The 27,998-nt window shown below is 43.4% G+C and overlaps 2 protein-coding genes across 2 annotated transcripts; one reads left to right on the top strand and one right to left on the bottom strand.

Annotated features, from left to right (window-relative positions):
• Positions 1-992: 992 nt before the first annotated feature.
• Positions 993-1,922, bottom strand: ROMO1 (reactive oxygen species modulator 1). Its single transcript, XM_043987567.1, has 3 exons — positions 1,801-1,922; positions 1,464-1,594; positions 993-1,172 (listed from the first exon to the last, which is right to left on the bottom strand). Exons 2-3 carry the CDS (start codon positions 1,592-1,594, stop codon positions 1,064-1,066), a joined length of 240 nt encoding a protein of 79 aa, XP_043843502.1. The 5' UTR covers positions 1,801-1,922; the 3' UTR covers positions 993-1,063.
• Positions 1,873-24,989, top strand: NFS1 (NFS1 cysteine desulfurase). Its single transcript, XM_043987566.1, has 13 exons — positions 1,873-2,021; positions 2,648-2,754; positions 3,358-3,474; positions 3,859-3,942; positions 5,768-5,920; positions 8,339-8,432; positions 18,506-18,640; positions 19,127-19,284; positions 20,491-20,596; positions 20,689-20,770; positions 21,747-21,830; positions 22,222-22,311; positions 24,266-24,989. Exons 1-13 carry the CDS (start codon positions 1,943-1,945, stop codon positions 24,327-24,329), a joined length of 1,353 nt encoding a protein of 450 aa, XP_043843501.1. The 5' UTR covers positions 1,873-1,942; the 3' UTR covers positions 24,330-24,989.
• The last annotated feature ends 3,009 nt before the right edge of the window (positions 24,990-27,998 follow it).

Raw genomic sequence — 27,998 nt, 5'->3', positions numbered from 1 at the left:
AGTGATTTGCCCAGGGTCACACAGCTAGTAAGTGTCAAGTGTCTGAGGCTAGATTTGAACTCAGGTACTCCTGAATCCAGGGCCGGTGCTTTATCCACTGTGCCACCTAGCCGCCCCAATTTCTGTCTTGATGAAAAATATCAGCTAAATTACATATACATTTACTAATTCAGAAGTTTGATCTAGTGTTTGGTATTTTAACAAGCATGATTTTTTTCCTTTGCTATGTACCATCCACTTAATCTGTATCATTATGCTTTCTATCCAATTTATCCACTTTTCACCCATTGCAAGTTAAGTAAACTATAACTTAAATTTTGTGCATCATCAAAACGAAGCATTAAAGCTTTCATATACACAACAGAAACCTCCATACTTTTCCCTTTTGTGCAGTGATTTCAAAACAAAACTAGCAACAGGTGTGGACTTGCTGATGTGTACTCAATATAAGCTAGTAGGCCTTTTAGAAAATAGTTTAGAGATGCCCTTGAGTGCAACAGCCAATGACTACAAATTTAACTAAATTTAGTGATAGAGACAGAATCTTGATTCTATTGTTTCTGGCTATATGTAGACCTTTGGAATAAGGTTCACTTGGGGGGGGGGGCAGTGAGGGTTAAGTGACTTGCCCAGGGTCATACAGCTAGTGTCAAGTGTTTAAGGCCGAATTTGAACTCGGGTCCTGAATTCAGGGCCAGTGAATTATCCACTGCGCCACCTAGCTGCCTCCTAAGATTCACTTTGGACAAATTAACTGAGGACCAGGCAAATTAAATGACTTTCCCTAACAGCCACTGTTTTGCTACGCGACCAGTCTTTCCCCATCTCGTCTAAGCCTCCACTTGGAACCATGAAATGGAGAGAGTTCGGGGAAAAAATAAACCAGGTAGCGGCCATAGGTTATGGACATAAATCCAAGGACAAGGCCAATAAGAAAGGCCCGTTCCTGAAACATTAGTTTAGCCCCCAAACCCGAAAGCAAAGACTCCACGTACTCAAAGCCTTTTATTATATTAAACAAGGAGGTGCGCGGGGGTCTTGGGAAGAGGTGGAGACGCCACGGTCAGCAGCGGATGCCCATTCCGATGGCCATAAACGTTCCGAAGGTACCCCCGCTCTGCATCATGGTTTTGCCAATTCCGCCCATCAGCTCCCGGCCCCGCATCCCGATCCTGGAGAAGTAAACCTGAATGGAGCTAAATGGGGAGATGCTCAAGGGCACCAACCCTGTCGCCTTTCCCCCCCACTTCTGGCCCCGGCTGCCTCTTCCCTAGAGCTGTCTGCCCCTTGACCCGTAGCTACGGCCACACCATGTCCCGGACACCACCCCGCCAGCACCGAACGGCCTCTCGCCTCTGGCCCTAGCTCTTGTAGCCTCCAGTGTGGCCCCGAATACGGCCCGCTGGCCCCGTGCAAGGCGAGGGTCAGACGAAGCCCGGGCTGGTCTAAAAGGCCGCCCTCACCTGAGGCATGAAAAGGTGCCGAACAGCGCCCCGGCCGCCATGCCCACGGCGCAGCCCATCACGAAGCCCATCTTCACTCGGTCGAAGCAGGTGGGCTGGGACTGTCCGTAGGGACCCACGGCTACTGGCATCTGTGCGGGGAGAGACAGGAAAAGCCGGACCTGAGGAGGAGCCGGGGCCTTCGGCAAGGCCAGGATCACATCCACCGTCCATACATCCCCACGGAAGGGAGAGCTCGGCCGGGGAGCGGCGGCAAAGGCGGAGGCCGGGTCCCGCACCGTGCTCCCCTTCCCCAACCCGGGGAAGTACCCCAAGCCCAGCCCGAACTGCAACTCACCTCGCTTTCGGCCTCAGTCGCTCCACTTTACGTCTCGGGAGGCGGGAGGGTAGCGTCGTTTCCGGGGCAGGGAGGAATAACTTCCGGGTGACCCGAAACGGAAGTGAGAGGCCACTTCCGGCCCCGGGAAGCAGTGGAGAAGATGCTGTGGCGGGCTGCGTGGAGAGCGGTGACCAGGGTCCCGGGCCCCTCCCTTCCGCGTCGGGGACTGCGCCTGCGCGGTATCGGCTGTTGGGTTTCTACCCCCATCTCCCCGTTTTCCCAAATCCTTCCTGTACCTTCCTTTCCATCTCCCATCGCCTTCCTGGAGTCCGGCAATGCTTCTTTATCCTCACCGGTTTTTAAATGACTGACCTCGACTTTGACCTATTTAACTCAGACCCACCTGTCCCCGCTTTCGGCCAGAGACCGGACCCCATTGGTCCTGGCCGACCCCAGACCCTTCCCTCCAATATCGCATGTCCACCCTCAACACTCTCCTCAGTATTTACCCCACAAACAGATCCTCCCACTTTCCCATAAGACCACCCTTCCTATAGGCCTTCCTACCCATACTATACCTTTGCCACCTCCACCCTCAGGCAGACCACCTCAACCCCCCAACTTTGACCTAACCCCCATCCACTCAGACCATCTAACCCATAAAAATTGCACTCAGCCTCAAGCCAACCTCCTAACCCATCAAGGCTTCTGTTCTAGAAGATTTCCCCCTTTCCATTTCCTATGTCAAAGATGACCCCGTGACATCCCCTCATCCTTTAGCCAACGAGACTCTACTTTCTCCTTAGATTTGTCTTCTCTTCCCAGCAGTCTTCAGACAAGGCATTCTTCTCCCTCTGTTTTTCAGGTCTAGACCAGACACCCCACACACCTGGCTTCTCAGATGTGGTTCCTCCAAAGGAGGAGGCAGTACTTCGGCCTCTCTACATGGATGTGCAAGCCACTACTCCCCTGGTGGGCAGCAGTTTGGGGGCAGCAACTTTTGAAGTGTTGGGGTTTTTGAAGAAGTGTTAGGCAGAACTCCTTTGGAGCCCCTGGCCCTGGGAGTGGGTTGGGTAGAATAACAGTTCATACTAGAATCTTTGCAAGCAGGTAATGTTGTATTTAGGTGGTCATCTAAAGTTGTGTTATGTGCTTAGTAAAGTCTTAATAAATATCAAGTGTATAAAACTGAATAGGAAACTGTATGGGACAAATGAAAGGTGATTGGCATAGTAGAAACATCTGCCAATACCCAAACTGGGCAACTTATTTCTCAACCTAGATCTTTCTCATTTGTAAAACTGGGGTGATAATAATTGCCATGGATACTTCTTAGGATTGTTTTAAGAACCAAATGATTGGATGTGCTATGTAAATCTAATTGTTGGTATTATTTACAGAAAAATCTGATTAAAGGATCTTCTGGCAGGGGAAGGAATGTTTCCTTGTCCTACTTCCCATGATTTACCCAAGAGTCAGATCTCTGCTAAACCACCTTAGCACACTGTGAGAACAAGCAGCTAGTAGAAAGAGGCTCCCTTGGGATGACTCTGATTTGCACTATGTTGTACCTAGGATCCTCGAGTGTTGGATGCCATGCTTCCCTATCTGGTCAACTACTATGGGAACCCACACTCCCGGACTCATTCCTATGGCTGGGAGAGTGAGGCCGCCATGGAACATGCACGACAGGCAAGGATGAAATGAATCAAGGAAGGGTGGGACTGAGAATCTGGGTAGGTTAACTTTTACAGTAATTTGGATCCAGAGAGTGGAAGAAAATTTGGGCTTTTTTAATGATTAGAAGGAGAATATATCTGTCTTCTTGAAATAAAAATGGTTATTAGGGCCCCCAAAGAGTCCTAAAACATATTCTGTATTTCTTCCTGACAAAATTTAAGGACATAATTCATAACTATGCTAAGAAGTACAGAAATTGTAGTCACAATATGATGGAAGATCTTTTCTGCCGTCCTATATTTTCCTTTCTGGGAGCTAGATTTTACCAGCTCTGTCTGGTGTGGTCACTTTTTGTCATTGATGTCAAATGTTAAGTGAGTGCTCTTTCCATTACAGCAAGTAGCGTCACTGATTGGATCCGACCCCCGGGAGATTGTCTTCACTAGTGGAGCCACTGAATCGAACAATTTAGCAATTAAGGTAAGATGGAGAAATGGGGGAAGGGAAAAAGCAGTACAAAAGTGAGTCTCAGACCAGCAGCTGAAGTCAGGGGGGATTAAGCACGGCAGTATCTTTCTAGTATCTTTCTGACTTGAGATGATTTCTCTGTAACAGCTCAGCCTTTAGAAGTTCCCATACCAACCACCTCCACTCCTGGCACCTAAACATGGCCTTCCTCTCCATTTGGTAACTTTCTGTAACGTTTCCCCATACTGCTTCATATCTTGCAACTTCAGACTGAGAGAACATGATGAGGTGTTTTGCAAGGTAGAAGACTTTTCTCTCTCAAGAAAGAAGACATTCTCTCTGTAACCTTTGAATTTTCAACCAGGAGGTGCACAGTGGACATTGGATTGGGTTAACACCTTTTTGTCCTAGCAGCTGCAGGGAGCTTCTTCAACCCCATCTGGCCTACATTATAATAACTTGTTTGTGTGGCATGTTGCAGTAAGGGAGTGTGCATGTTTTTCTTTCCTGTTCCAGTTTTTCAGTTCAGTGTTCATTCATCTACCATTTGTTCCTCTAGCTCCATTCTGGTGTATATGAAAGCAAAGCTCTCTCCTTCCTACCTCTCCCCACTGCCATTGTTGCTTCTGACCACGGTAATCCTACAAGTGTTTTTATACCTTCCTCAAGTGTCTGCCTCCATGTGAGGTGCAGATAATGGTCCAGTAGTCTTAACCAATGGGGCTAGTTGTACGAGCCTAAGACTTTCTCTTCAGCCCCATTTACCTCTTTCCCTTTCAATCATAACCAGGCTCTATTATTTTTAGTGTAATCTTTTTTATGGCTTTTTTGATTTAGAGACAGGTTGCTGTGAATACAATTCTAATCCAAGTAAAATTCCCCTTTACTATTTAGCTGTGTAAACTCTGTTGGCTCTGCAGAATAACAGACTGGGTGACCTCTGTCATCTCAAGGGAACAAAGTAAATTATGGATTCCTATCAGATCCTCCCCCCTCATATATACTGTCCCTTTGCTGCCAATGTCAATCTCCTTTGACCTTGGTCTGGAGAGGAAGTTTAGAATAGGTTTTAAAGCAGCCACAATCCTGTCTTTATTCTCCCCTTAGTACTTTAAAATGACAGCACCAAAGTAGAGATTTGGAAACAACCTACCTTCTCTAAATGAAGATTATTTCCTCCCTCTTGGGGAAAAAACACAAAAATTCTTTTGGCACTTAAGAAAGGTTTCTCTGTCACCAGTGCAACGAGTTCCAGGGAACTCATGATAGAAGAGGATCTCCAAATCCAGGGGGGGAAAAAAAAAAAAAGAACTGGAGTATAGATGCTGAATGAACCATACTATGTCTTTTGTTTTTGGTGCTCTTGTTTTTCTATTTTGAGGTTTTTCATCATTGCTCTGATTTTTCTCTTATAACATGACTAATGCAGAAATATGTTTAATGTTATTGTGTATATGTATATACATATATAACCTATATCAGATTACCTGCTGTCTAGGGGAAGGAGGGAGAACAATCCGAAATTGGAAAGCTTGTATAAACAAAAGTTGAGAACTAACTTTACATGTAACAGGAAAAAAATTAAATACTTTATTAAAAAAAAAAAAGAAAGGTTTCTCTGGGAAGTCTGAAAATTACATAATCCAAAATGCCACTGTCTTAGTTGGGGTAGGTAAAGAAACTGTCCTGTGTATTCTTAGGAACTACCATACAGTAGATGAAAAACCTCTGTGAAAACTCATCTTCTGTTGCCCTCTTGTCCCCTTCCCCAGTCCTGAAAGGAATAAGAGACATTGTTTTCTGCTAAATATCTTCTCCCTTCCCCATCAACTTCTAGGGGGTGGCCAGGTTCTACAAGTTACGGAAAAAGCATGTGATCACCACACAAACAGAGCACAAATGTGTGCTGGATTCATGTCGTTCTCTGGAAGCTGAGGGCTTTCGGGTCACTTATCTCCCAGTGCAGAAGAGTGGAATCATTGATCTGAAGGTGAGAAGGCCCCTCATTAGGAAACATAGTCTGAAGAGAGAGTAGAATGGGGCTGCAACTTACTCCCAGCATTATCTCCCACTATTCCTCTCCAACAGGACCCATTCACTGAGGCTAGACTTGTCTTGCCAACATTCTGTGCCACATCTTCTTCCATGCTCTGAAGCTAAGGATGCAGTTTCCCCTCCTCTTCACTTACTGCAGTCCAATAAATAAAGCCGCCTCTCTCTCCACCCCTGCCCAATATGACCTCTTCCTCTAATTATGTATTTCCAACCGCTCACATGGCAATTATTTGTCAATTTGCATTGTTTTCCTTTTACATATAAAAAGCATGTTAGATACTATTGCCTAGTAAGGCAATTGATTCCTTTTCAGGATCACTCCTTCCTACCCCCCACCCACCCCCAGGCAGTGAGGGTTAAGTGACTTGCCCAGGGTCACACAGTTAGTAAGTATCAAGTGTCTGAGGCTGGATTTGAACTCAGGTCCTCCTGAATCCAGGGTCAGTGCTTTATCCGATGTGCCACCTAGCTGCCCCCCAGGACCACTCTTTTTTTTTTTGCAGGGCAGTGAGGGTTAAGTGACTTGCCCACGGTCACATGGCTAGTAAGTGTCAAGTATCTGAGGCCAGATTTGAACTCAGGTCCTCCTGAATCCAGGGCTGGTGTTTTAGCCACTATGCCACCTATCTGCCCTCCAGGATCACTCTTTTTGAGTACCTCTGTGGCCTGAAACCAATTAATATTTTTCTTGGAAGCTTTAGATATAAGGGCCCTGACATTGACATCTTCCTCTGAGGGTGCACCTCGATCTTCCTTGTCACTGAAGAAACTTTCTATGGTCCTCACCTTTCTCTGTCTGTTCATCTTGCCTTTCTTTGACTTGACTTTTAGCTCCTTAAAGTGGGGCACTGTTTTCAGGCTGCAGTATCCCAAGCTTCAGAAGTCCCAGGTGGTATGATTGAAGGAGGATCAGGATCTTCACTCGCCTGGCCTGTTACCTGGTCTGTAGATGACCCCAGACCAACCTGCTAATCAACCAGCTTTGTGTGTTGGGGTTGTCAGCTCTGATGAGCCTGTGGCCCTCCCCCACCTGGGCCACTGCTACTCAAGCCTACCTCCTGGTTCCCAGCAGGGGTGAAAAACCCAAGTTCTGCCTCAGCACCAGCATAGACCCCTGTAGTCTCCCCGCTGCCAAGGGCTCAGCCCTCTCACCAGACTGTGAGCTTAGTTCCAGACAACACTGGTGCTTCAGCTGATTCAGAGGCTCTGGGGGTCTCCTTCTCTGGTGAGGCCTTCCTGGGACTGGATCTGTGTCAGGGTGACTGTGGGGTTGGGCTCAACTCCTGTATCAGTACAGCAGCTCCCTCCTTCTGACCTTCCAAGCTGTTCCTGGTTAGAAGATGATCTCAGGGGCAGCTAGGTGGCGCAGTGGATAGAGCACTGGCCCTGGAGTCAGGAGTACCTGAGTTCAAATCTGGCCTCAGACACTTAACACTTAGTAGCTGTGTGACCCTGGGCAAGTCACTTAACCCCAATTACCTCACTAAAAAAAAAAGAAGAAGATGATCTCAGCACATTCTTCTGTGGGTTTTGCTGCTCCAGGCATTGTCCTATGGCATTATTTGCTTGTTTTTTGGAGCTTGTCATGAGTTTGAGAACTCACTGCCTTTCCTCCCCTTGGCTCCAACCCAGACTACGATCACTTTTAAAGGGAGAACCTGATGACTATGTTGTAGATATCTGGCATGTGCAAAAGAGGCAGAATGGAGTAACGGATAAATAGCAGGCAAAGTCAGAAAGGATCTGTATACCTCAGATATATACTGACTGTGTGACCATGAGCAAGCAAAACACTTAACCTCTCAGTGGTCCAACCAATCCTCCAGGAAAATAATTCAAAACAATTGCTGATCTGAAATTGGAGAAAGAGTTTTCTCACCAGGAGTTACCTACATCATTGAAATTATGGTTATAAATCCCAGTTTTCAATCTCCTAAAAATGGGTTGGCCTAGATAGCTTCTACTATTGGCCTTTCTGTCTCTGAGATTCTTTAGACTTTCTTTATCCCAACTGATTTGTCAGAATCTTAAAGGCAAGGAACATGTCTTAGACCTCTTAGTATACGTCCCCTAGCACCTAGCCTTGTGCCTTATACATAGCAAATACTTAACGTTTTGCTGATGGATTGATAGATGCTGTTGTTCATAGCATTTGGTTTAGATGTACTGCTCAACTCTATGAAGTTTATACACCTACTTTCCATCAGCACTCAACAGCCAGCCTACATCCTATGAGAATCAGAGGAGACTGCATTTTCTAAGGCTGGAAATGCTGGTATGCTGAGAAGGGAAAGAAAGATACAATCAAGTTCCCATTCTTCCTCCTCACTATACCCCGTGTTTATCCCCTTAGGAACTGGAGGCAGCAATCCAGCCAGACACAAGCCTTGTATCTATCATGACTGTGAACAATGAGATTGGAGTGAAGCAACCTATTGAAGACATTGGTGAGTATTTCAGTTTCTTCTTCCTCCAAGGTCACCAGTACTGAAAGGGGAAAAGTCTGAATTATGCCACTTAATATCCTGTCATGGAGTGCAGCCACTTCCTGCTATGGTCTGGTATAGATTTTGTTGTTGTTGAGGCAATTGGGGTTAAGTGACTTGCCCAGGGTCACACAGCTAGTAAGTGTTACGTGTCTGAGGCCAGATTTGAACTCAGGTCCTCCTGAATCCAGGGCTGGTGCTTTATCCACTACACCACCTAGCTGCCCCCTTGGTATAGATTTCTAGAGGTGAGGTCAAATTCTTCTATCCCAAGGCACTGGGGAAGACTAGCCACTCTGCTGAACTGAGTAGTAGATTAGCATTGATTAGACACTAATTGTGGTCAGATGCCAGGACTTTTTTGTGTTTAGCACAAAAATACTCATTGTTCCCCTGCATTTCCAAATCCTTTTACCCTTATCAGTTCTTTTTTCTAATTTTTTTTTATTCTGACCTTTAAGCACCTTTCAAAAATGAACATTTCCCATATAAACAGCAAAACGTAAAAAGGATTGTGTATAAAACCATGAGTTGCCATTCTATACTATTTTCTTTGTTAAAGAAGATACAATAAGGGGCCGCTAGGTGGCGCAGTGGATAGAGCACTGGCCCTGGAGTCAGGAGTACCTGAGTTCAAATCCGGCCTCAGACACTTAACACTTGCTAGCTGGGCTTTTTTTTTTTTTTTTAATGTATGAGGTATTTTATTTTTTCCGTTACATGTAAAGATAGTTCTCAACTTTTGTTTATACATGCTTTACAATTTCAGATTTTTCTCCCTCCCTCCCCTCCCTCCCCCCTCCCCTAGACAGCAGGTAATCTGATATAGGTTATATCTATATATCTATATACATATACATACAGATAGATAGATAGATAGATATACACACACATATGTATATACACATAATAACATTAATCCTATTTCTGCATTAATCCTGTTATAAGAGAAAGAATCAGAGCAGTGATGCAAAACCTCAAAATAGAAAAAAAAAAACAGCACCCAAAACAAAAGAAATAATATGGTTCAATCAGCATCTATACTCCACAGTTCTTTCTTTCTTTTTTTTTTTCTTGGATTTGGAGATCCTCTTCTATCATGAGTTCCCTGGAACTCTTCTGTACCATTGTATTGGTGAGAAGAATATAGTCCATCACAGTAGGTCAACACTCAGTGTTGATGATACTGTGTACAATGTTCTTCTGGTTCTGCTCATCTCACTCATCTTCAGCTCACGTAAGACCCTCCAGGTTTCTCTGAACTCTTCCTGCTCATCATTTCTTACAGCACAATAGTATTCCATTGTATTCATATACCACAACTTGTCCAGCCATTCCGCAATTGATGGGCACCCCCTCAACTTCCAATTCCTTGCTACCACGTAAAGAGCGAGCTGGGCTTTTTTTAAAAAAAAAAAAGGAAGATACAATAAATTGAACATAGTACTTTCAGAACTGTCTTGCATGTCTTTGCTTCTTTCCAAACTACCTTCTGTTTATTTCTATGCAGTCTTTTTTTTTTTTTTTTTGATGAGGCAATTGGGGTTAAGTGACTTGCCTAGGGTCACACAGCTAGCAAGTATTAAGTGTCTGAGGCCAGATTTGAACTCAGGTCCTCCTTGACTTCAGGGCCGGTGCTCTATCCACTGTGCCACCTAGCTACCCCATTTTTTTTTTCTATGCAGTCTTTAAATGTTTCCGTGGTCCTCTTTTTTTTTTTTTTAATCACTATTGCTAGCTCTCACCACTACCCACCGCCTACTCCCAATTAAAAACAGAGTGGGGAGAGGAAAACTTTGTAACAAATATCTTAGTCAAACAAAACAAATCTACACAATGGTTAAGTCAAAAAATGTATATATGTCTCTTATTGTACCTTGGGTCCATCACTTCTTTGTCAGGAACTGGGTGTCAAGTGTCACCATATATCCTCTGGAGACATGGTCATTGTTTTGATTATAGTTCTTAAGTCTTTCAAAGTTGTTTTTCGTTATAATGTCCTTGTACAAACTATTCTCTGGGTTTTGCCCACTTCAGTCTGGATCAGTTAGTGTACTTCCTAGGATTCTCTAAAACCATTTCTTTCCTAATTTCTTACAGTATAATTATATTGCATTACATTCATATGCTACAATTTGTTCAGCTCTTCCTTGATTGATGGTCACCCCTTTATTTTCCAGTGCTTTACATTCCTTTTCTTTTTCTTTTTTTAAATTCCTCTATCAGGATCAGGTATTTTGTTTTAAGATTTCTTGAAATACAACATACTGGAGTTTTTTGTGGCCATGACTTTCAGGTAATAATGATTAAATTCTCTCTCCTAGATCTGTTTTCAGAGTAAATTGTTTTTTGCTGAGATACATTACATTTTCTTCAGTTTTTTCACTCTTTTGATTTTGTTGTCATTAGCTTCTATTTGATCTGTTCAAATTTTCAGGGAGGTTTTGGGTTTTTTTCTCGGTTAAGGTTTTGTACCTCTTGTTCCAAGATGTTAATCTTCTTTCCAAATCTTTCTTCCATAGAATTTATTTCATTTTCCATTGGCTCCCTATCTCCTCTAAGATTAAATACAAAATTCTTTACTTAGGTTCAAAGCCCTTCATGACCTAGCCCTCTCCTATCTTTCCAGTCTTATACTTTACTCCCTACCACATACTCTTCAGTTCATTGACACTGGCCTCCTGGCTGTTCCAAAAAGAAGACATTCTTTCTTTCAGCTTCAGATATTTCTCTGGTTGTACCCCTTGCCTAGAATGTTGTTCTTCCTTCTCCTTACCTATTGCCTTCCCTGGCTTTCTTTAAGTCCCATCTAAAATCCCATCTTCTACATTAAGCCTTTCCCAACCCATTTTAATTTTAGTGCCTTCCCTCTGTTAATTATTTCCCATTTATCTTGTATATAACTGTTTGGGGTTTTTTTAAATTTGTTTGTTTAGAATTTTGTTTTCCAAAATATATGTAAAAACAAATTTTGACATCGGGATTTTTTGTGGGTTTTTTTTGGTGGGGCATTGAGGGTTAAGTGACTTACCCAGGGTCACACAGCTAGTAAGTGTCAAGTGTCTGAGGTCGGATTTGAACTTAGGTCCTTCTGAATCCAGGGCCAGTGCTTTATCCACTGTGCCACCTAGATGTCCTCAGTTTTTTAAACTTTGTCTTCCAACTTCTCTTCCTCCCTCCCTTCCCACCTCCCACCCCCAAGACCTCAAGCAATTCAATATGAGTTATACATGAATAGTCATGGAAAACATCCCCACATTAGCTAGGTTGTGAGAGAAAACAGTTAAAAAACAAAACTTCAGATTAAGGAATTGTCAAAAAAATGTGTTTCAATCTGTTTTCAGATACCATCAGTTCTTTCTCTGTAGATGGATTGCAATTTTCATAAGTCCTTCAGGGTTATATTGGATCATTGCCTTGCTGAAAAATAACCACATGCTTCTCAGCAGATCACTATTGCTGTTCTTTTGTATGAAGTACATTTCTCTCTGCTTCAGTTTATGTAGGTCTTTCCAGGCTTTTCTGATAGCATCCTGTTCATCATAACTTTTATATAGTACCTTAAACTTCACAATAGCCCAGTAGAGTAGGTAACATACATTTTGCCATTTTAGTCAATCATCATAACGATTTCCCTCAATCCTATTCCCTTCCCATGATATTTACTCTATTTTTATCTTCTTTTACCCTATTCCTCCTCAAAAGTGTTTTACTTCTGACTGCCCCCTCCCCTGCTCTGCCCTCCCTTCTTTCACCCTTCCCTCCTTATACTCTTCCCCTCCTACTTTCCTGTAGGGTTGAATAGATTACTTCTCCCAATTGGTTGTGAATGTTATTCCCTCCTTGAGCCCTCTGATGAGCCCACTTGAGTATGGATGTTATTCCCTCTTTGAGCCAATTCTGATGATAGTAAGGTTCACACCCTCCCCTCCATAAGCTTTTTTCTTTACTTCACGTGAACTACCTCTCACCAGTTTACCTCTCCCCTTTCCCCTCTCCCACTCTATTCCTCCTACCCCTCAACCCTATTTTAAACATATCATCATGAGTTAGCTACGTGGCACAGTGGACAAAGCACCAGCCCTGAACTCAGGAGGCCCTGAGCCTAAATCTGACTCCAGATATAAAACTCCCCACCCTGTTTGCCCCACAAAGAACATGGATAGACAAAAAATAAATGCTTTACAGATATCATCCCTTCATATTCAGTTCAGACCTGTGTCCTCTGTGTATTCCTTACTGAGATAGTTCTTATGAGTTCAAAGTATTATCTTCCCATGTAGGAATGTAAACAGTTTAATCTTTTAATATCCTTCATGAAGTCTTTTTCCTGTTTACCTTTTTATTTTTTATTTTTTTGCTGGGCAATGGGGGTTAAGTGACTTGCCCAGGGTCACACAGCTAGTAAGTCAAGTGTCTGAGGCCGGATTTGAACTCAGGTACTCCTGAATCCAAGGCCGGTTCTTTATCCACTGCGCCACCTAGCCGCCCCTCCTGTTTACCTTTTAATGCTTCTCCAGGGTCTTGTATTTGAAAGTCAAATTTTCTATTCAGTTCAGGTCTTTTCATCATAAATGCCTGAAAGTCTTCTTTCTCCTTGAAGTTCCATGTTTGCCTCTGAAAGATGATGCTTAGTTTTGCTGGGTACGTGATTTTTGGCTGTAGTCCCAGTTCCTTTGCCCTCTGGAATATGATCTTCCATGCCCTCCAATCCTTTAATGTAGAAGCTGCTAGATCTTTCTTTATCCTTATTGGAGCTCCACAGTATTTAAATTCCTTTTTTCTAGCTGCTTGCAATATTTTCTCCTTGACCTGTGAGTTCTGGAATTTGGCTATAATATTCCTGCTGGTTTTCCTTTCGGTATCTCTTGTTTGTTTTTGTTTTTGTTTGCAGGGCACTGGGGGTTAAGTGACTTGCCCAAGGTCACTCAGCTAGTAAGTGTCAAGTGTCCGAGGCTGGATTTGAACTCAGGAACTCCTGAATCCAGGGCCGGTGCTTTATCCACTGCACCACCTACCCGCCCCTGCTTTTGGTATCTCTTTAAGGAGGTGATCAGTGGATTCTTTCAGTTTCTATTTTAGCATCTTCTTCTAGAATATCAGGGCAATTTTCCCTCACAATCTCTTGGAGGATGGTGTCTAAGCTCTTGTTTTGGTCATGGTTTTCAGGTGGTCCAATGGTTTTTCAAATTTTCAAATTTTCCAGGCCCTCTATTTTTTCATTCAATTGGATTTGCTTTACTGTGTCTTGGTTTCTCATAAAGTCACTAGTTTCCATTTGTTCAATCCTAATTCTTAGGCAATTATTTTCATCAGACAGTTTTTTTAATCTCCTTTTCTATTTGGATTTTCAAACTGTTGACTTTTTTCTCATGACTCTCCTGCATTGTTCTCATTTCTCTTTCCATTCTTTCCTCCACCTTTCTAAATCTTCCTTTTATCTCTCCTACTTTCTCTTCAAAGTCCCTTTTGAGTGCTTCTATAACCTGAGACCAATTTGTATTTTTCTTGGAAGCTTTGGATTTAGGGGCCCTGAGGTTTTTATCTTCTTCCGAGGGTGCACCTCGATCTTCCTTGTCACTAAAGAAACTTTCTATTCTTTTCAACTTTCTTTGCTTGCTCATCTTGCTGTTTTTGCTTGACTTTTAACTTCCTCTTACAGTGGCGCCCTACTTTCTTTCTTTCTTTTCTTTTTTTTTTTTTGCAGAGCAATGAAGGTTAAGTGACTTGCCCAGGGTCACACAGCTAGTAAGTGTCAAGTGTCTGAGGCTGGATTTGAACTCAGGTCCTCCTGAATCCAGGGCCGGTGCTTTATCCACTGCGCCACTGAGCTGCCCCATGGTGCCCTACTTTTAAGCTACACCGTTCCAAGCTTTTGGGTCCCAGATGTTTTGGTTTGAGGGAGGGCAGGTTTTTCTCTCACCTGGCCTGTTCTCTGGTCCAAAGATAACCTCCAGCCAACTTGCTAATCAACCAGCCAGCAGAGTGCTGTGGGTGGATCTTAGCTTCTGATGAGCCTGTGCCCCTCCCCACCTGGGCCTCCCACCACTCAGGATTCCTTCCTGGTTCTCTGCTGGGGTGGAATAGCCAAATTACTCCTTAGGTTCCACAGACACCTGTGCACCTTCTCCGCCCCCCCCCCCCAGCTGTTCAGCCCTCTCACCCCACCATAAGTTTAGTTCCAGAGTACCCTTGTGCTACAGCTACTTTGGAGGCTTGGGTGCAAGTTCTTCTTGCGCATTGTGTCTGGGGTCTGTGTCAGCATGAATGTGGGGTTGGACTCTGTTAGCAGCCCAGTATGGCCCCGTTCAATCTGGAAAATAATCTCCGCCTCTCTTTTTGTGGGTTTTGCTGCTCCAGGGCTTGTTTTATTGTTGTTTTGGGGGTCATAATTAGTTTTTATATATTTGCTTGCCTGTTGTCTCTTCTATTAGATTGTTAGCTTCTTGGAAGCTTTACATTCCTGAGTTCTTTAGTCTACGTTTCCTGAATTTTGTACCAGGACCAGATTCTGTTGCCTGCTGCACTTTTAGACAGGACAGTCAGTGCTCCTTGTTCTTGCCCTTTATTCCTACACTGACTTCCACCTTCTAGGGTGAGGCCTCTAGATTTTTGAAGTTCAAAGCACTGGATTTTTAGGTCTCTTTATGGGGTCTCACTATAGTGTTAGGAATCACACAGTTCCAGAACGTGGGGTGTCCAGACCTGAGCACTTCAGGACCATACTGGTCATTACTTGAAGTAACTTCAAGGGTCAAGGCAACCCTGGGGTTTTCCCAAGGGAGCTTCTAGTCGTCGTCTTCTTTTTTAAAATTTATTTATTTATTTTAATTTTTCTCAATTACATGTAAAAATATTTTTTGAGTTCCAAATTTTTCTCCCACCCTCCCTTCTCTCTCCCCTCCCAAAGCCAGTAAGCAATTTGATATAGGTTATACCTTACAATCATGTCAAACATATTTCCACATTAATCAGAACAAAAGGGGGAAAAAAGCAAGAAAATATAAAAAAGAATGAGAAAAAAGCAACAACAAAAGTGAAAGTAGTATGCTTCAGTCTGCATTCAGACTCCATAATTCTTTTTCTGAATGTGGAGAGCATTTTCCACCATAAGTCTTTTTTTTTTTTTAATTAATAAAGTATTATGTTTTTTCCCGTTACATGTAAAGATGGTTCTCAACTTTTGTTTATACAAGCTTTCCAATTTCAGATTTTTCTCTCTCCCCCCTCTCCTAGACAGCAGGTAATCTGACATAGGTTATATATATATGTGTGTGTGTGAATGTGTATATACACATAATAACATTAAACATATTTCTGCATTAGTCATGTTATAAGAGAAAAATCAGAGAAATGATGAAAAACCTCAAAATAGAAAAACATCAGCACCAAAAACAAAAGAAATAATATGGTTCATTCAGCATCTATACTCCACAGTTCTTTTTTTTTTTTTCCCTGGATTTGGAGATCCTCTTCTATCATGAGTTCCCTGGAACTCTTCTGTACCATTGCATTGGTGAGAAGAATATAATCCATCACAGTAGATCAATGTTGATACTCAATGTTGATGATACTGTGTACAATGTTCTTCTGGTTCTGCTCATCTCACTCATCATCAGCCCACGCAAGACCCTCCAGGTTTCTCTGAACTCCTCCTGCTCATTGTTTCTTACAGCACAATAGTATTCCATTGTATTCATATACCACAACTTGTCCAGCCATTCCCCAATTGATGGGCATCCCCTCAACTTCCAATTCCTTGCCACCACATAAAGAGCAGCTATAAATATTTTTGTACATGTGGGTTCCTTTCCCCTTTCCATGACAAGCCAGGCAGGCTGAGAAGAAGCCCAATCACCCCCTGGGCCACGCTGTAGCATGAACAGTGTGTCCGGGAAGCAGCGCTATACTTTAAGGAGTAAAAAGCCAAGAAACAGTAAGCCAGGATGAGTAGGCAGAGAAAGCAGAAGACCATTGAAAACTTCTTTGGGGGAAAGGTAGACCACAATACATCCTCAGAAGAAGAAGAAGATAATAATAGGGTCTATTTTTGCCTGTGGTTTGTCTGAGATAAGGATTGCTACCCCTGCTTTTTTTACTTTAGCTGAAGCATGATATATTCTGCTCCAGCCTTTTACCTTTACTCTGTGTGTATCTCTCTGCTTCAAATGTGTTTCTTGTAAACAGTATATTGTAGGATTCTGGTTTTTAATCCACTCTGCAATTTGTTTCCATTTTATAGCAGAGTTCATCCCATTCACATTCACAGTTATTATTACTGACTGTCTATTCCCCTCCATTCTATTTACCCCCTTTGTGCTTTTCCCCCCTTCTTTCACCCTCTTCCTCCTCACCGATGTTTTACTTCTTACCCCTGCCTCCCCCAATCTGCCCTCCCTTTTTATCACCCCCCCTCTCTTTTCTTTACCCTTTTCTCCCTTGCTTTTGTCCTCCCTTCTGTCAGTCCCCCCCCCCTTTCCCTTCCCCTTTTGCTTCCCTAAAGAATGAGCTAAGTTTCTTTATCCCAATGAACATATATGTTATTCCCTCTTTGAATCAAATCTAATGAGAGTAGGGCTGAAACAATGTTCACCCCTCCTTTGTTTCCCTCTATTGTAATAGGTTGTTTTTTTCACCTCTTCATATGATATAATTCACCCCATTCCACCTCCCGTTTCCTCTCCTCCCCATAGACTCCCTTTTTAACCCCTTAATTTTCTTTGTATCATCACATCAAAGACAGTTTATATTTATACCCTCTGTGTAAAGTCTTTCTCTCTGCCCAAATACATTTACAGTTCTTAAGAGTTATGAGTATTATCTTCCCATGTAGGGATATAATCAGTTTAACCTAATTGAGTAACCTTTTTTTTTTCCCTCTCTGTTTACCTTTTTAAACTTCTCTTGAGTCTTGTATGTTAAGATCAAATTTTCTATTCAGTTCTGGTCTTTTCATCAGGAATGATTGAAAGTCCCCAATGTCATTAAATGTCATCTTTTCCCCTGGAAGAGAATACACATTTTTGCTGGGTAATAGATTCTTGGCTGCAATCCAAGCTCCTTTGCCTTCCGGAATATCATATTCCAAGCCTTGCGGTCCTTTAATGTTGAAGCTGCCAGGTCCTGAGCAATCCTGACTGTGGCTCCATGATATTTAAATTGCTTCTTTCTGGCTGCTTGGAGTATTTTCTCATTCACCTGATAATTCTGGAATTTGGCTACGATATTCCTTGGTGTTTTCTCTTTCAGGAGGTGATCAGTGGATTCTTTCAGTGATGATTTTATCCTCTGATTCTAAGATATCAGGACAGTTCTCCTTAATAATTTCCTGAAATTTGGTTTCTAGATTCTTTTTCTGTTCATGGCTTTCAGGCAGTCCAATGATTCTCAAATTGTCTCTCCTGGATCTGTTTTCCAGATCAGTTGTCTTTCCAATGAGGTGTTTCACATTTTCTTCTATTTTTTCATTCTTTTGATTCTGCTTGACTGATTCCTGGTTTCTTCATGGATTCTTATAAATTTGATTTAGTTCCCTATATATTTCAGAAATGAGGCCTTTATCAGAAGTACTGGCCATAAAAATTGTTTCCCAGCTTCCTGCCTCCCTTCTAATTTTAGATGCATTGCTTCTGTTTGTACAAAAATTTTTTAATTTAATGTAATCAAAATCATCCATTTTGCATTTCATAATATACTCTATCTCTTGTTTGGTCATAAACTGTTTTCCTTTCCAAAGATCTGATAGGTATACTATTCCTTTCTCTCCTAATTTACCTATGGCATCACCTCCACCATAAGTCTTTTGGCATTGTCTTGGACCATTGCATTGCTGACACTTGACACTTACTAGCTGTATGACCCTGGGCCAAGGCCTTGAGTGGCAGAAAGTTGGTGGTCAGTCATCCATCAATAGAGCTACTGGTCTGGAGACTGGTGACATGCTTCCTGCCTTTCTACAGGATCCAAAGTGCCAGGGGGATAGTGCCACAGGGCATGTGAATAACCTACTGTGTATACTTTTGCTGTCTCCTTAGGACGGATTTGCAGTTCCCGAAAAGTGTATTTCCATACAGATGCAGCCCAGGCAGTTGGAAAAATCCCACTCAATGTGAATGACATGAAAATTGATCTCATGAGCATCAGTGGTCATAAGCTTTATGGCCCAAAAGGTATGGAAAATCCTGAAGTCTCTTATTATGTAAACAGTGAGGTCTATTTGAAGCATAGAATTTTATTGACATTTGTCTCTAGAAGATAAACTCTCTGACTGTGCCACCTGTCAGCTGGGACTTGGAACATTTTACAGTCTGCCTTTCCCTCCTTGCTCCCAGATGGGGCTCAGCTTATCTGGGGCGCTCAAAAGCCCTGTGTCTCTGGAATTAATGCCTATGATAGGGCTTTCTGTGCTATTCCACTGCATGGATATCTTGTGTATCCACCTGCATGAGACAGAACATGAGCTTCTTATACCTCAGACAGCATCACTGATAGAATATTCATCATGTAAAAAAGCACTCTTTACCATTTGTACTAGGTTTAGAAAAGGGGAAAATCAAAAAACTACCTTAGGGAGCCTTCAGTCTAATTGGCAACATAGATTATATTTTGAAACACTAAGTTCTCACCCAATTTCTCTCTTTCCTTTTATTCTTCAGGAATTGGTGCACTCTACATCCGCCGTCGGCCCCGAGTACGGGTGGAGGCTTTACAAAGTGGTGGAGGCCAGGAGCGGGGCATGCGCTCTGGAACAGTGCCCACACCTTTAGTGGTTGGGCTGGGGGCTGCCTGTGAAGTGTCACAAGAAGAGATGGAGGTATAGAGAAAGAAACTCCCTCCCATCACTTTTGGGGGGTTTTTTGGTGTGTTTTTTTTTTTTTTGCAGGGCAATGAAGGTTAAGTGATTTACCCAGGGTCATATAGCTAGTAAGTGTCAAGTGTCTGAAGCTGGATTTGAACTCAGGTCCTCCCGAATCCAAGGCCAGTGCTTTATCCACTGTGCCACCTAGCTGCCCCCTCCTCCCATCACTTTTTCTCTCTTTTTTTGTTGTTATCCAGTCATTTTTGAGTCGTGTCAAACTCTTCATGACCCCATGTGGTAGAGATACTAGAATTTGTCATTTCCTTCTCCAGCTCATTTTACATATGAGGAAACTGAGGTAAACAGGATTAAGTGACTTGTTCAGGGTCACATAGCTAGTAAGTATCTGAGACCAGATTTGAACTCAGGACTATGAGTCTTCCTGACTCCAGGCCCAGTGCTCTATTCACTGCACCACTTAGCTGCCTCTCACCCTCATTCTTTGGCTCCCTATTTGAAAGTTCCTGTGCCTGAGTCAGCCACCTTTAATAAGAGCACAGATTGGGCAGCTAGGTGGCGCAGTGGATAGAGCACCGGCCCTAGAATCAGGAGTACCTGAGTTCAAATCTGGCCTCAGACACTTGACACTTACTAGCTGTGTGACCCTGGGCAAGTCACTTAACCCCAATTGCCTCACTAAAAAAACAAAAATAAGAGCACAGATTAAGGTGAAAAACATGGTGGGTTTCAACCAGGCCTGCTCTGTACCTGTCTCCTCCTCTAGGACCCTCAGACATTTGTGCTGAGTCTGGAGTTTCTTTGGGTTCCTGGGGTCTGTTCTTTAGGAAGGTGAAATGGATTGTTGTGCTGGCTGTTGCTGAATAGCTAAGTAACCTTGAGCAACTTTCTGAACCTTTCTGGCCTTCAGAGTGAGGGGGATGGGACTAGCTAATCTACCTCTAAGGTATCTCCTAGCTTTGGAGGTTTGTAATTCTGAAATGTCATTTTCTTCATTTCGAGTCTTTTTGAACTATTTTTCAAAAATCTCCAACTGGGCAGAAGCCTGATATTACTGAGCACCCTATTTAAAGCAGGATAATAGTATTCTCCACTGACTTCCTTTGCATATCTCGAGTGAATTCCTGAACTGAACTGGGAGTCCTAACAAATTATGGCCCTGCCCCACTCTCCTGTGGTTTGATTTTGTTTTGTTTTTTTCAGAATGACCATAAGAGGATCTCCCTGCTAGCAGACAGATTGATAGAAAAGATAATGAGCAACCTTCCTGATGTGGTGATGAATGGGGACCCACAGCAACACTATCCAGGTCTGGTTCCCACTCTTGGCAGCCTGCACCCTCTTCTTTTTCTAGTCTAGGGAAGAGGAAGACAATACTCACGGGAGATTGTTTCCCCTCAGGTTGCATCAACTTGTCTTTTGCCTATGTAGAAGGAGAGAGTCTGCTGATGGCACTCAAGGATGTGGCTTTGTCTTCGGGCAGGTGAGTAAGGGCAAAGTGGGTTTAAGGGACAGGCACCCACATACTGTTAGCATTCAGTGTGGAGAACCTATGGGAGAGTGCTGTGGCAGAAGCACAAAGTAATACACAGGAGCTGTCTAACTGTAACACACTGCAGGGACATGCACTGAAAAGGGCTATGAAACATCTACCAGGCATCACACTTGGCCAGAGGGGACCAAAGGGACCTGTACTGAGCACAGGCAGTACTGGGGGTTCTCAGACAGCCAGAGGCTTTCAGATTTAAAGGAATGGTTCCAGGTTTCCCTGAGATAGGAGTTCCAGGAGAGGCACATCTGGGCTTGAAGCTCCACAGCAGCTTTCCTACCAACCTGCCTTTCCTGTCAGACACGTCCCATAAGGTATTCTCTTGCTTTAAGCCCATCATGCTTTAGCAGTTTCACCATTTAAGGTCTTGCTTGGACTAGGAGATTGAAGATCTCAACAAAGAACTGGGAGTTAGTTAGCTCTGAGCTTTTGGCATCTACAGACCAGAAGTTACATTTCCCAGGCTCCTGTGAGGCTATAGGATCAGAGAAGCACTAGTCAGAAAGGTGGTGGTGGCAATGCAAGCTGGTCAGGGGCTTAATTGTCAGAAGCTAATAAACATTAAGCCCCTACTTTGTTCTAAGCGCCATGGTAAGTGCTGGGACGTGGCACTGTGGAAAAGTCAAAGAAATAAAGAAGGTGTCCGGCCCGTGGGAGATGAGGAGATGTTTTTCTGGTCTCCCCTCCTGAAATGTAGGTTGAGAAGTTCTTGTCTCCACCCTCTTCAGACAGCAGAGGATAGTAAGGAGGTGTGAGCACCAAGGCTAACTGGATCTGGAGGGACCATGATATTTCACAATGATTAGTTTACTGGGGACATGGTGAAGTGAAATCCAAAATGAAGGCAGCTGGGTTGGAAATGAGACATTGCCTGAGGAGTTTGGTTCATACTTGGGTTTTGTCTTCCTAGCGCCTGTACCTCTGCATCCCTGGAACCGTCATATGTGCTTAGAGCCATTGGCACAGATGAAGACCTGGCCCACTCCTCTGTCAGGTAAATGGGATGGAACTGTGGCTCTCCTCCCCTTTCTTTCCTTCCTCTCCTCCCATCCCTCCCTCTCTCTCTTCCCTGTCTCCCTCTTCCTCTTCTCTCCTTCCTATTCCTTCTTCTCTCTCCTCCCTCCCCCTTCTATCTCCCCTCTGTCTCTTTCCCTCTTTTCTCAGTCTCCCACTTCCCTGATGTCTCCCTTCTACCTTCTCTTCCTCCATTTCTCCCTCCCTCTCCCTCCTCCTTCCCTCCTCTTCTCCCCTCTTCTTCCTCTCTCCCTCCTCCCCCTCTCCCTTTCTCTTTTTCTCCTTCTGTGTCATTCAGTTCAGATGTTTCCTGAATGAATGAGTCCTTCAGTGTGTACCCTAGCCTTATGACCTAATGCAATGCATTTCAGGTTTGGCATTGGTCGTTTCACCACAGAGGAAGAAGTAGACTATACAGCTGAAAAGTGCATCTATCATGTTAAAAGGCTACGAGAAATGAGGTATGAAGCCTCCCCTGAAATAGTGTGGCATAGTTGAAAAGATCATTTCATTTGGGCTCAAATGACCTGTGTTTGAATCCCATCTCTGCTACTTGCTATCTCTGTGACTTTGGGCAAGTATCGTGGTCTCTCTGGGCCTCCAAACAACTTCTCCATCTGTGAAATTAAGGAGACTGGACTAGATAATCTAAAATCCTTTCCAACCCTAAATCTTATGACCTTGTCCTAGAGTCCAAACCAAAATGGTAGCTCATCTCTAGATACCTAAAGTTCCCAGTCCTGGGTACATAGTCATACTGACATTCTGAGTACTCTCTTTTTTTTGGGGGGGGGGGGTGAGGCAATTGGGGTTAAGTGACTTGCCCAAGGTCACACAGCTAGTAAGTGTCAAGTGTCTGAGGCCGGATTTTAACTCAGGTCCTCCCAACTCCAGGGCCAGTGCTCTATCCACTGTGTCACCTAGCTGCCCCATTCTGAGTACTCTCAAGTTCCCTTATTTAGATATCCTTGTGATCTGAGGTAGGAGAACATAGACACCCTGAACGAGAGCACCGTACAGAGCCATGATGACTCAGTATAGATTTTCTCATGGGTACACAGAGGCCAAATTAGCAGAGTCTCCTTCTGGTCTCTGTTATTAAAGGCTTAAAGTCCCTGGCCACTGTCTGCTAACCATAGAACTTCTTTTGGGAACAGCAGAGTTCAGGGTCTTCCCTTCAAGCTTCAGAAAATGTAGCCACAGCCATGAAAGCAGTGCAGAGTTTGAATCCTCTCATGAGATGTCTAGTTTCTACTCCTCTTGGGGCTGGACAGGCAGTTCCCTTCTTCCTTTGTGTTTGGGATTTGGGATGACCAACATCTCAGTTGTAGTTCTCTGGTGACTAAGGCCATTACTGAGACCCTTCAGTAAGGTCTGAGCTCCTTATGGGCAAACTGTTCTGTTTTTATCTTCCTATACTCAGTACATGGCATTGGTCTGGGCTGCCAGGCCACATGGCTTCAGCCTTAGAGCTAGGAAGTGAGAACTGCCTCTGTTGTGGAGGCTTGTGCCCAAAGGCTGCCTTTCTCATCCTCTCTGTAGTCTCAATACTGCCCTCATGATACATTCCCCTTTTCCGGGCTATGGCATCATATCTCTTCTGCTCATGCCCTCTCAGAAACAAAACTGTCTGGCTCTTTTTGTGTGCCATGCTTGATGCCTAAGCTGAAGCTGCCAGCTGAAGCCTTAGACAGTGACATCTGAGGCCAAAAGGAAATGACTCACTCCTTGTTTTCGGTGTGGGAAGAGGGAGGAGGTGGGGAATAAACATTTTTTTTTGGTTTTGGTGGGGCAATGAAGGTTAAGTGATTTGCCCAGGGTCACACAGCTAGTAAGTGTCAAGTATCTGAGGCCGGATTTGAACTCATGTCCTCTTGAATCCAGGGCCGGCACTTAATCCACTGCATCACCTAGCTGTCCCTGGGAATAAGCATTTCTTAAGCACTTACTATGTGCCAGGCACTGTGCTAAGCACTGGAGGTGCAAATCCAAGCAGAGAGAGTGCCTCTCTTCTCAAGGAGCTTTCCTTCTAGATGGGAAAGCCTGCACACAAAAGGGATTGGAAAAGGGGGGAAGTTGGGGGAGAAATTAAAGATACCTGTGGGCCTGCGTTTCAAAGTCTTTCCAGTGGGAGGAGGGGGCCAGTACTTGAGGTGAGAGATAGTCTTGGATGAGTGGGCTGCCAAGGTGATAGGTTGTTCTGGAGGGAGGAGACTGCCCACATTGAAGGAAGTTCCAGGATGCATAGTACAGTGCTTTTGGAGTATGGCAAGTCAGGAGCAAGGCCAAGAAGGGAATGAGGTGAGGCTAGGTAGGGTGGCCTTGCACACAGAAGTGTATATATATATAGTGGATATGCAGTATGAATGCTCTGTTATTGCCCTCACTCATCAAATGTCTCTCTCTCATTGGCAGTCCACTGTGGGAAATGGTACAAGATGGAATTGATCTGAAAACCATCAAGTGGACTCAGCACTAGACTGGGCGTCTGATTGTATACTTTTCCCTTCTTCCCACCTCACTTGCCTGAGAACCAGCAGGCAGCTGGGTCCCTTTTGTCACAAAACCACCATAGCCTGGGTGAAGATTCTACCTTTTTACTACATTGACTATAATCCAGTGGACCTGAGTATCCCACTGTTTCTAGGACATAGACAAAACAGAACTCTCTGCTCCTGGATTCAGCTCCTTCATGCTGTCCAGAAAGTCTCTTTTTCCTCAGGACTTCAGAAGGTGGGCCTCCACATCCTAAACCAACAAGAACACTTGGATAGGAGTAATAATGCTGCTTATACTCTGTGTCAGGTTAGACCTGGAGAAAGGAAGGAAGAGCTCATATTTCCATGTCCCTTCTGATCTGCACTGGCCAAGTTTGATGTCATTTCTGCTGCTCCGTTGTTCTGGTTTCTTCACAAGCTAATGTGGTCAACTTAGATTTCTGTGTATGGCAATCAAAGACAACCCTCCTATATTGGCTATGGACCTAGTTTCTGAAAAGGTACTCGCTCTGCCTGTTGCTACCTTTTTCCCTTTATTCATCACACATAGCTGTAAAAATATCTATTACCCAGTATTAGGCTAATTTGTATTTCCTTATATGAAACCTGTAATTGACAAATTAAAGAAATAAGCCCTCCTATTCTGGTTTCTCAGTATTGGGTTTAGGGAAAGGTGAGTGAGTGTATAAAGCAGTGGCTTCAAGTGTGAACTGTGGGACAATTCATAGCAGCTGTCTATCATTCCAAAGGCAAGTAAGTACATGCCTGTATCTGTCGGGGTCAGAACTGTTTCTTTAAATGCCCTTTTATGGAATAGTGCTTCTGTTTTATGTGCCTTGCCTACACTAACCCTTAAATGCTTTTTTCATTCATTCGTACGTACTCAAAGTTATCTTAGAATATGAACTCTGGTCTTGTTTAATTAACAGTGGTCACTGTTAATATTGAGTCCATGCAAATCTTTTGAGGATTACACCTTGACATTTTGGAATATCAGTTATGGAAATTAAAGGTTAATTTTATTTATTTATTTTTGTTTTTGTGGGGCATTGAGGATTAAGTGACTTGCCCAAGGTCACACAGCTAGTAAGTGTCAAGTGTCTGAGGATGGATTTGAACTCATGTCCTCCTAAATCCAAGGCTAGTGCTTTATCCACTGCGCTACCTAGTGGTCCAAGAAATTATAGTTTTAAAGCTGGAAGGGAAGATAGCAGAGAGGAAGCAGCAAACTGCCTGAGCTCTCCTTCTGTTCCCTCAAAAAGAACATTAAATCAAGCCTCTGGACGGATTCTGAAACTACAGAACCTGCAAAGAAACAGAGAGACACAGTCCTCCAACCAGAGATAATTTAGAAGACTTCAGGAAAAGGTCAGTCTGACTCAGGCAAAAGGGAGGCCAGGCGCAGGGCAGCAACCTAGCGCCAAGGGGATCAGGGCAAGTTAGCAGGAGCTGCGGGCCACAGCCGAACAACTGAGGCCCCTGGAACCTGGTTCAAAAATCTGGTGGCCAAGAAGGACGGTGGAAAAACCTACCTGCACCGGCTGGGAGGGCCACAAACAGGTCAGGCGGGCACGGATGCCAGGAGCGGGCGCCTGGCTGGCCGAGCGCTGCCAGACAGGAAGTGCAGGGCGGGGGATCTCCACACACCATAAAGGCCTCAGAGTAAAAAGCCAGTCACACAGCACCTATACCCCTGCACAAGAAGCCCAAAACAGGGACTCTGGTGCCCCGAGAGCAGACCTCAACTTAAAAAATAAACAAACAAGCTGCAATAATGAGTAAGAAGCAAAAAAGAGCCCTCTCCATTGAGAGCTTCTGTATCAATAGGGAAGAAGCCAATGCAAACTCAGATGAGGACAATACCCTCAAATTGCCTACATGTGAAGCCTCACGAGGGAAGGTGAATTGGTCTCAGGAACAAAAAGCCTTCCTGGAAGAGCTCAAAAAGGATTTTAAAAATCAATTGAGAGAGGTAGAAGAAAAAATGGGGAAAGAAATGAAAGCAAAACAAGAAAACTACGAAAAAAGAATCAGCAGCTTGGAAAAGGAAGCACAAAGATTGACTGGCCAAATGGAAAAAAAAGTGCATAATTTCACTGAAGAAAACAATGCTTTAAAAATTAAAATTGGACAGTTGGAAGATAAGGAATCCATGAGACACCAGGAATCAGTCAAGCAGAATCAAAAGAATGAAAAATAGAAGAAAATATGAAATACCTCATGGGAAAGACAACTGATCTGGAAAACAGATCCAGGAGAGACAATTTGAGAATCATTGGACTGCCTGAAAGCCATGACCAGAAAAAGAATCTAGACACCATATTCCAGGAAATTATTAAGGAGAACTGCCCTGATATCATAGAATCAGAGGATAAAATCATCACTGAAAGAATCCACTGATCACCTCCTGAAAGAGAAAACTCCAAGGAATATTGTAGCCAAATTCCAGAATTATCAGGTGAATGAGAAAATACTCCAAGCAGCCAGAAAGAAGCAATTTAAATATCATGGAGCCACAGTCAGGATTGCTCAGGACCTGGCAGCTTCAACATTAAAGGACCGCAAGGCTTGGAATATGATATTCCGGAAGGCAAAGGAGCTTGGATTGCAGCCAAGAATCTATTACCCAGCAAAAATGTGTATTTTCTTTCAGGGGAAAAGATGGACATTTAATGACATTGGGGACTTTCAATCTTTCCTGGTGAAAAGACCAGAACTGAATAGAAAATTTGATCTCAACATACAAGACTCAAGAGAAGTTTAAAAAGGTAAACAGAGGGGGAGAAAAAAAAAAAGGTTATCCTATTAGGTTAAACTGTTTATATCCCTACATGGGAAGATAATACTCATAACTCTTAAGAACTGTAAATGTATTTGGGCAGAGAGAAGGACTTTACACAGAGGATATAAATATAAATTGTCTTTGATGTGATGATACAAAAAAAAAATTTTTAAGGGGTTAAAAAGGGAGTCTATGGGGAGGAGAGGAAAGGGGAGGTGAAATGGGGTGAATTATATCATATGAAGAGGTGAAAAAAACAACCTATTACAATAGAGGGAAACAAAGGAGGGGTGAACATTGTTTCAGCCCTACTCTCATTAGATTTGATTCAAAGAGGGAATAACATATATGTTCATTGGGATAAAGAAACTTAACTCATTCTTTAGGGAAGCAAAAGGGGAAGGGAAAGGGGGGGGACTGATAGAAGGGAGGACAAAAGCAAGGGAGAAAAGGGTAAAGAAAAGAGAGGGGGGTGATAAAAAGGGAGGGCAGATTGGGGGAGGCAGGGGTAAGAAGTAAAACATCGGTGAGGAGGAAGAGGGTGAAAGAAGGGGGGAAAAGCACAAAGGGGGTAAATAGAATGGAGGGGAATAGACAGTCAGTAATAATAACTGTGAATGTGAATGGGATGAACTCTGCTATAAAATGGAAACAAATTGCAGAGTGGATTAAAAACCAGAATCTTACAATATACTGTTTACAAGAAACACATTTGAAGCAGAGAGATACACACAGAGTAAAGGTAAAAGGCTGGAGCAGAATATATCATGCTTCAGCTAAAGTAAAAAAAGCAGGGGTAGCAATCCTTATCTCAGACAAACCACAGGCAAAAATAGATCTCATTTAAAAAGATAAGGAGGGGCAGCTA

The sequence above is a fragment of the Dromiciops gliroides genome, chromosome 2, assembly GCF_019393635.1.
Source record: "Dromiciops gliroides isolate mDroGli1 chromosome 2, mDroGli1.pri, whole genome shotgun sequence".
Classification (NCBI taxonomy): Eukaryota; Metazoa; Chordata; class Mammalia; order Microbiotheria; family Microbiotheriidae; genus Dromiciops; species Dromiciops gliroides.
The sequence above is the reverse complement of the archived record's forward strand: the minus strand, read 5'-3'. Positions and strand labels throughout refer to the sequence as shown.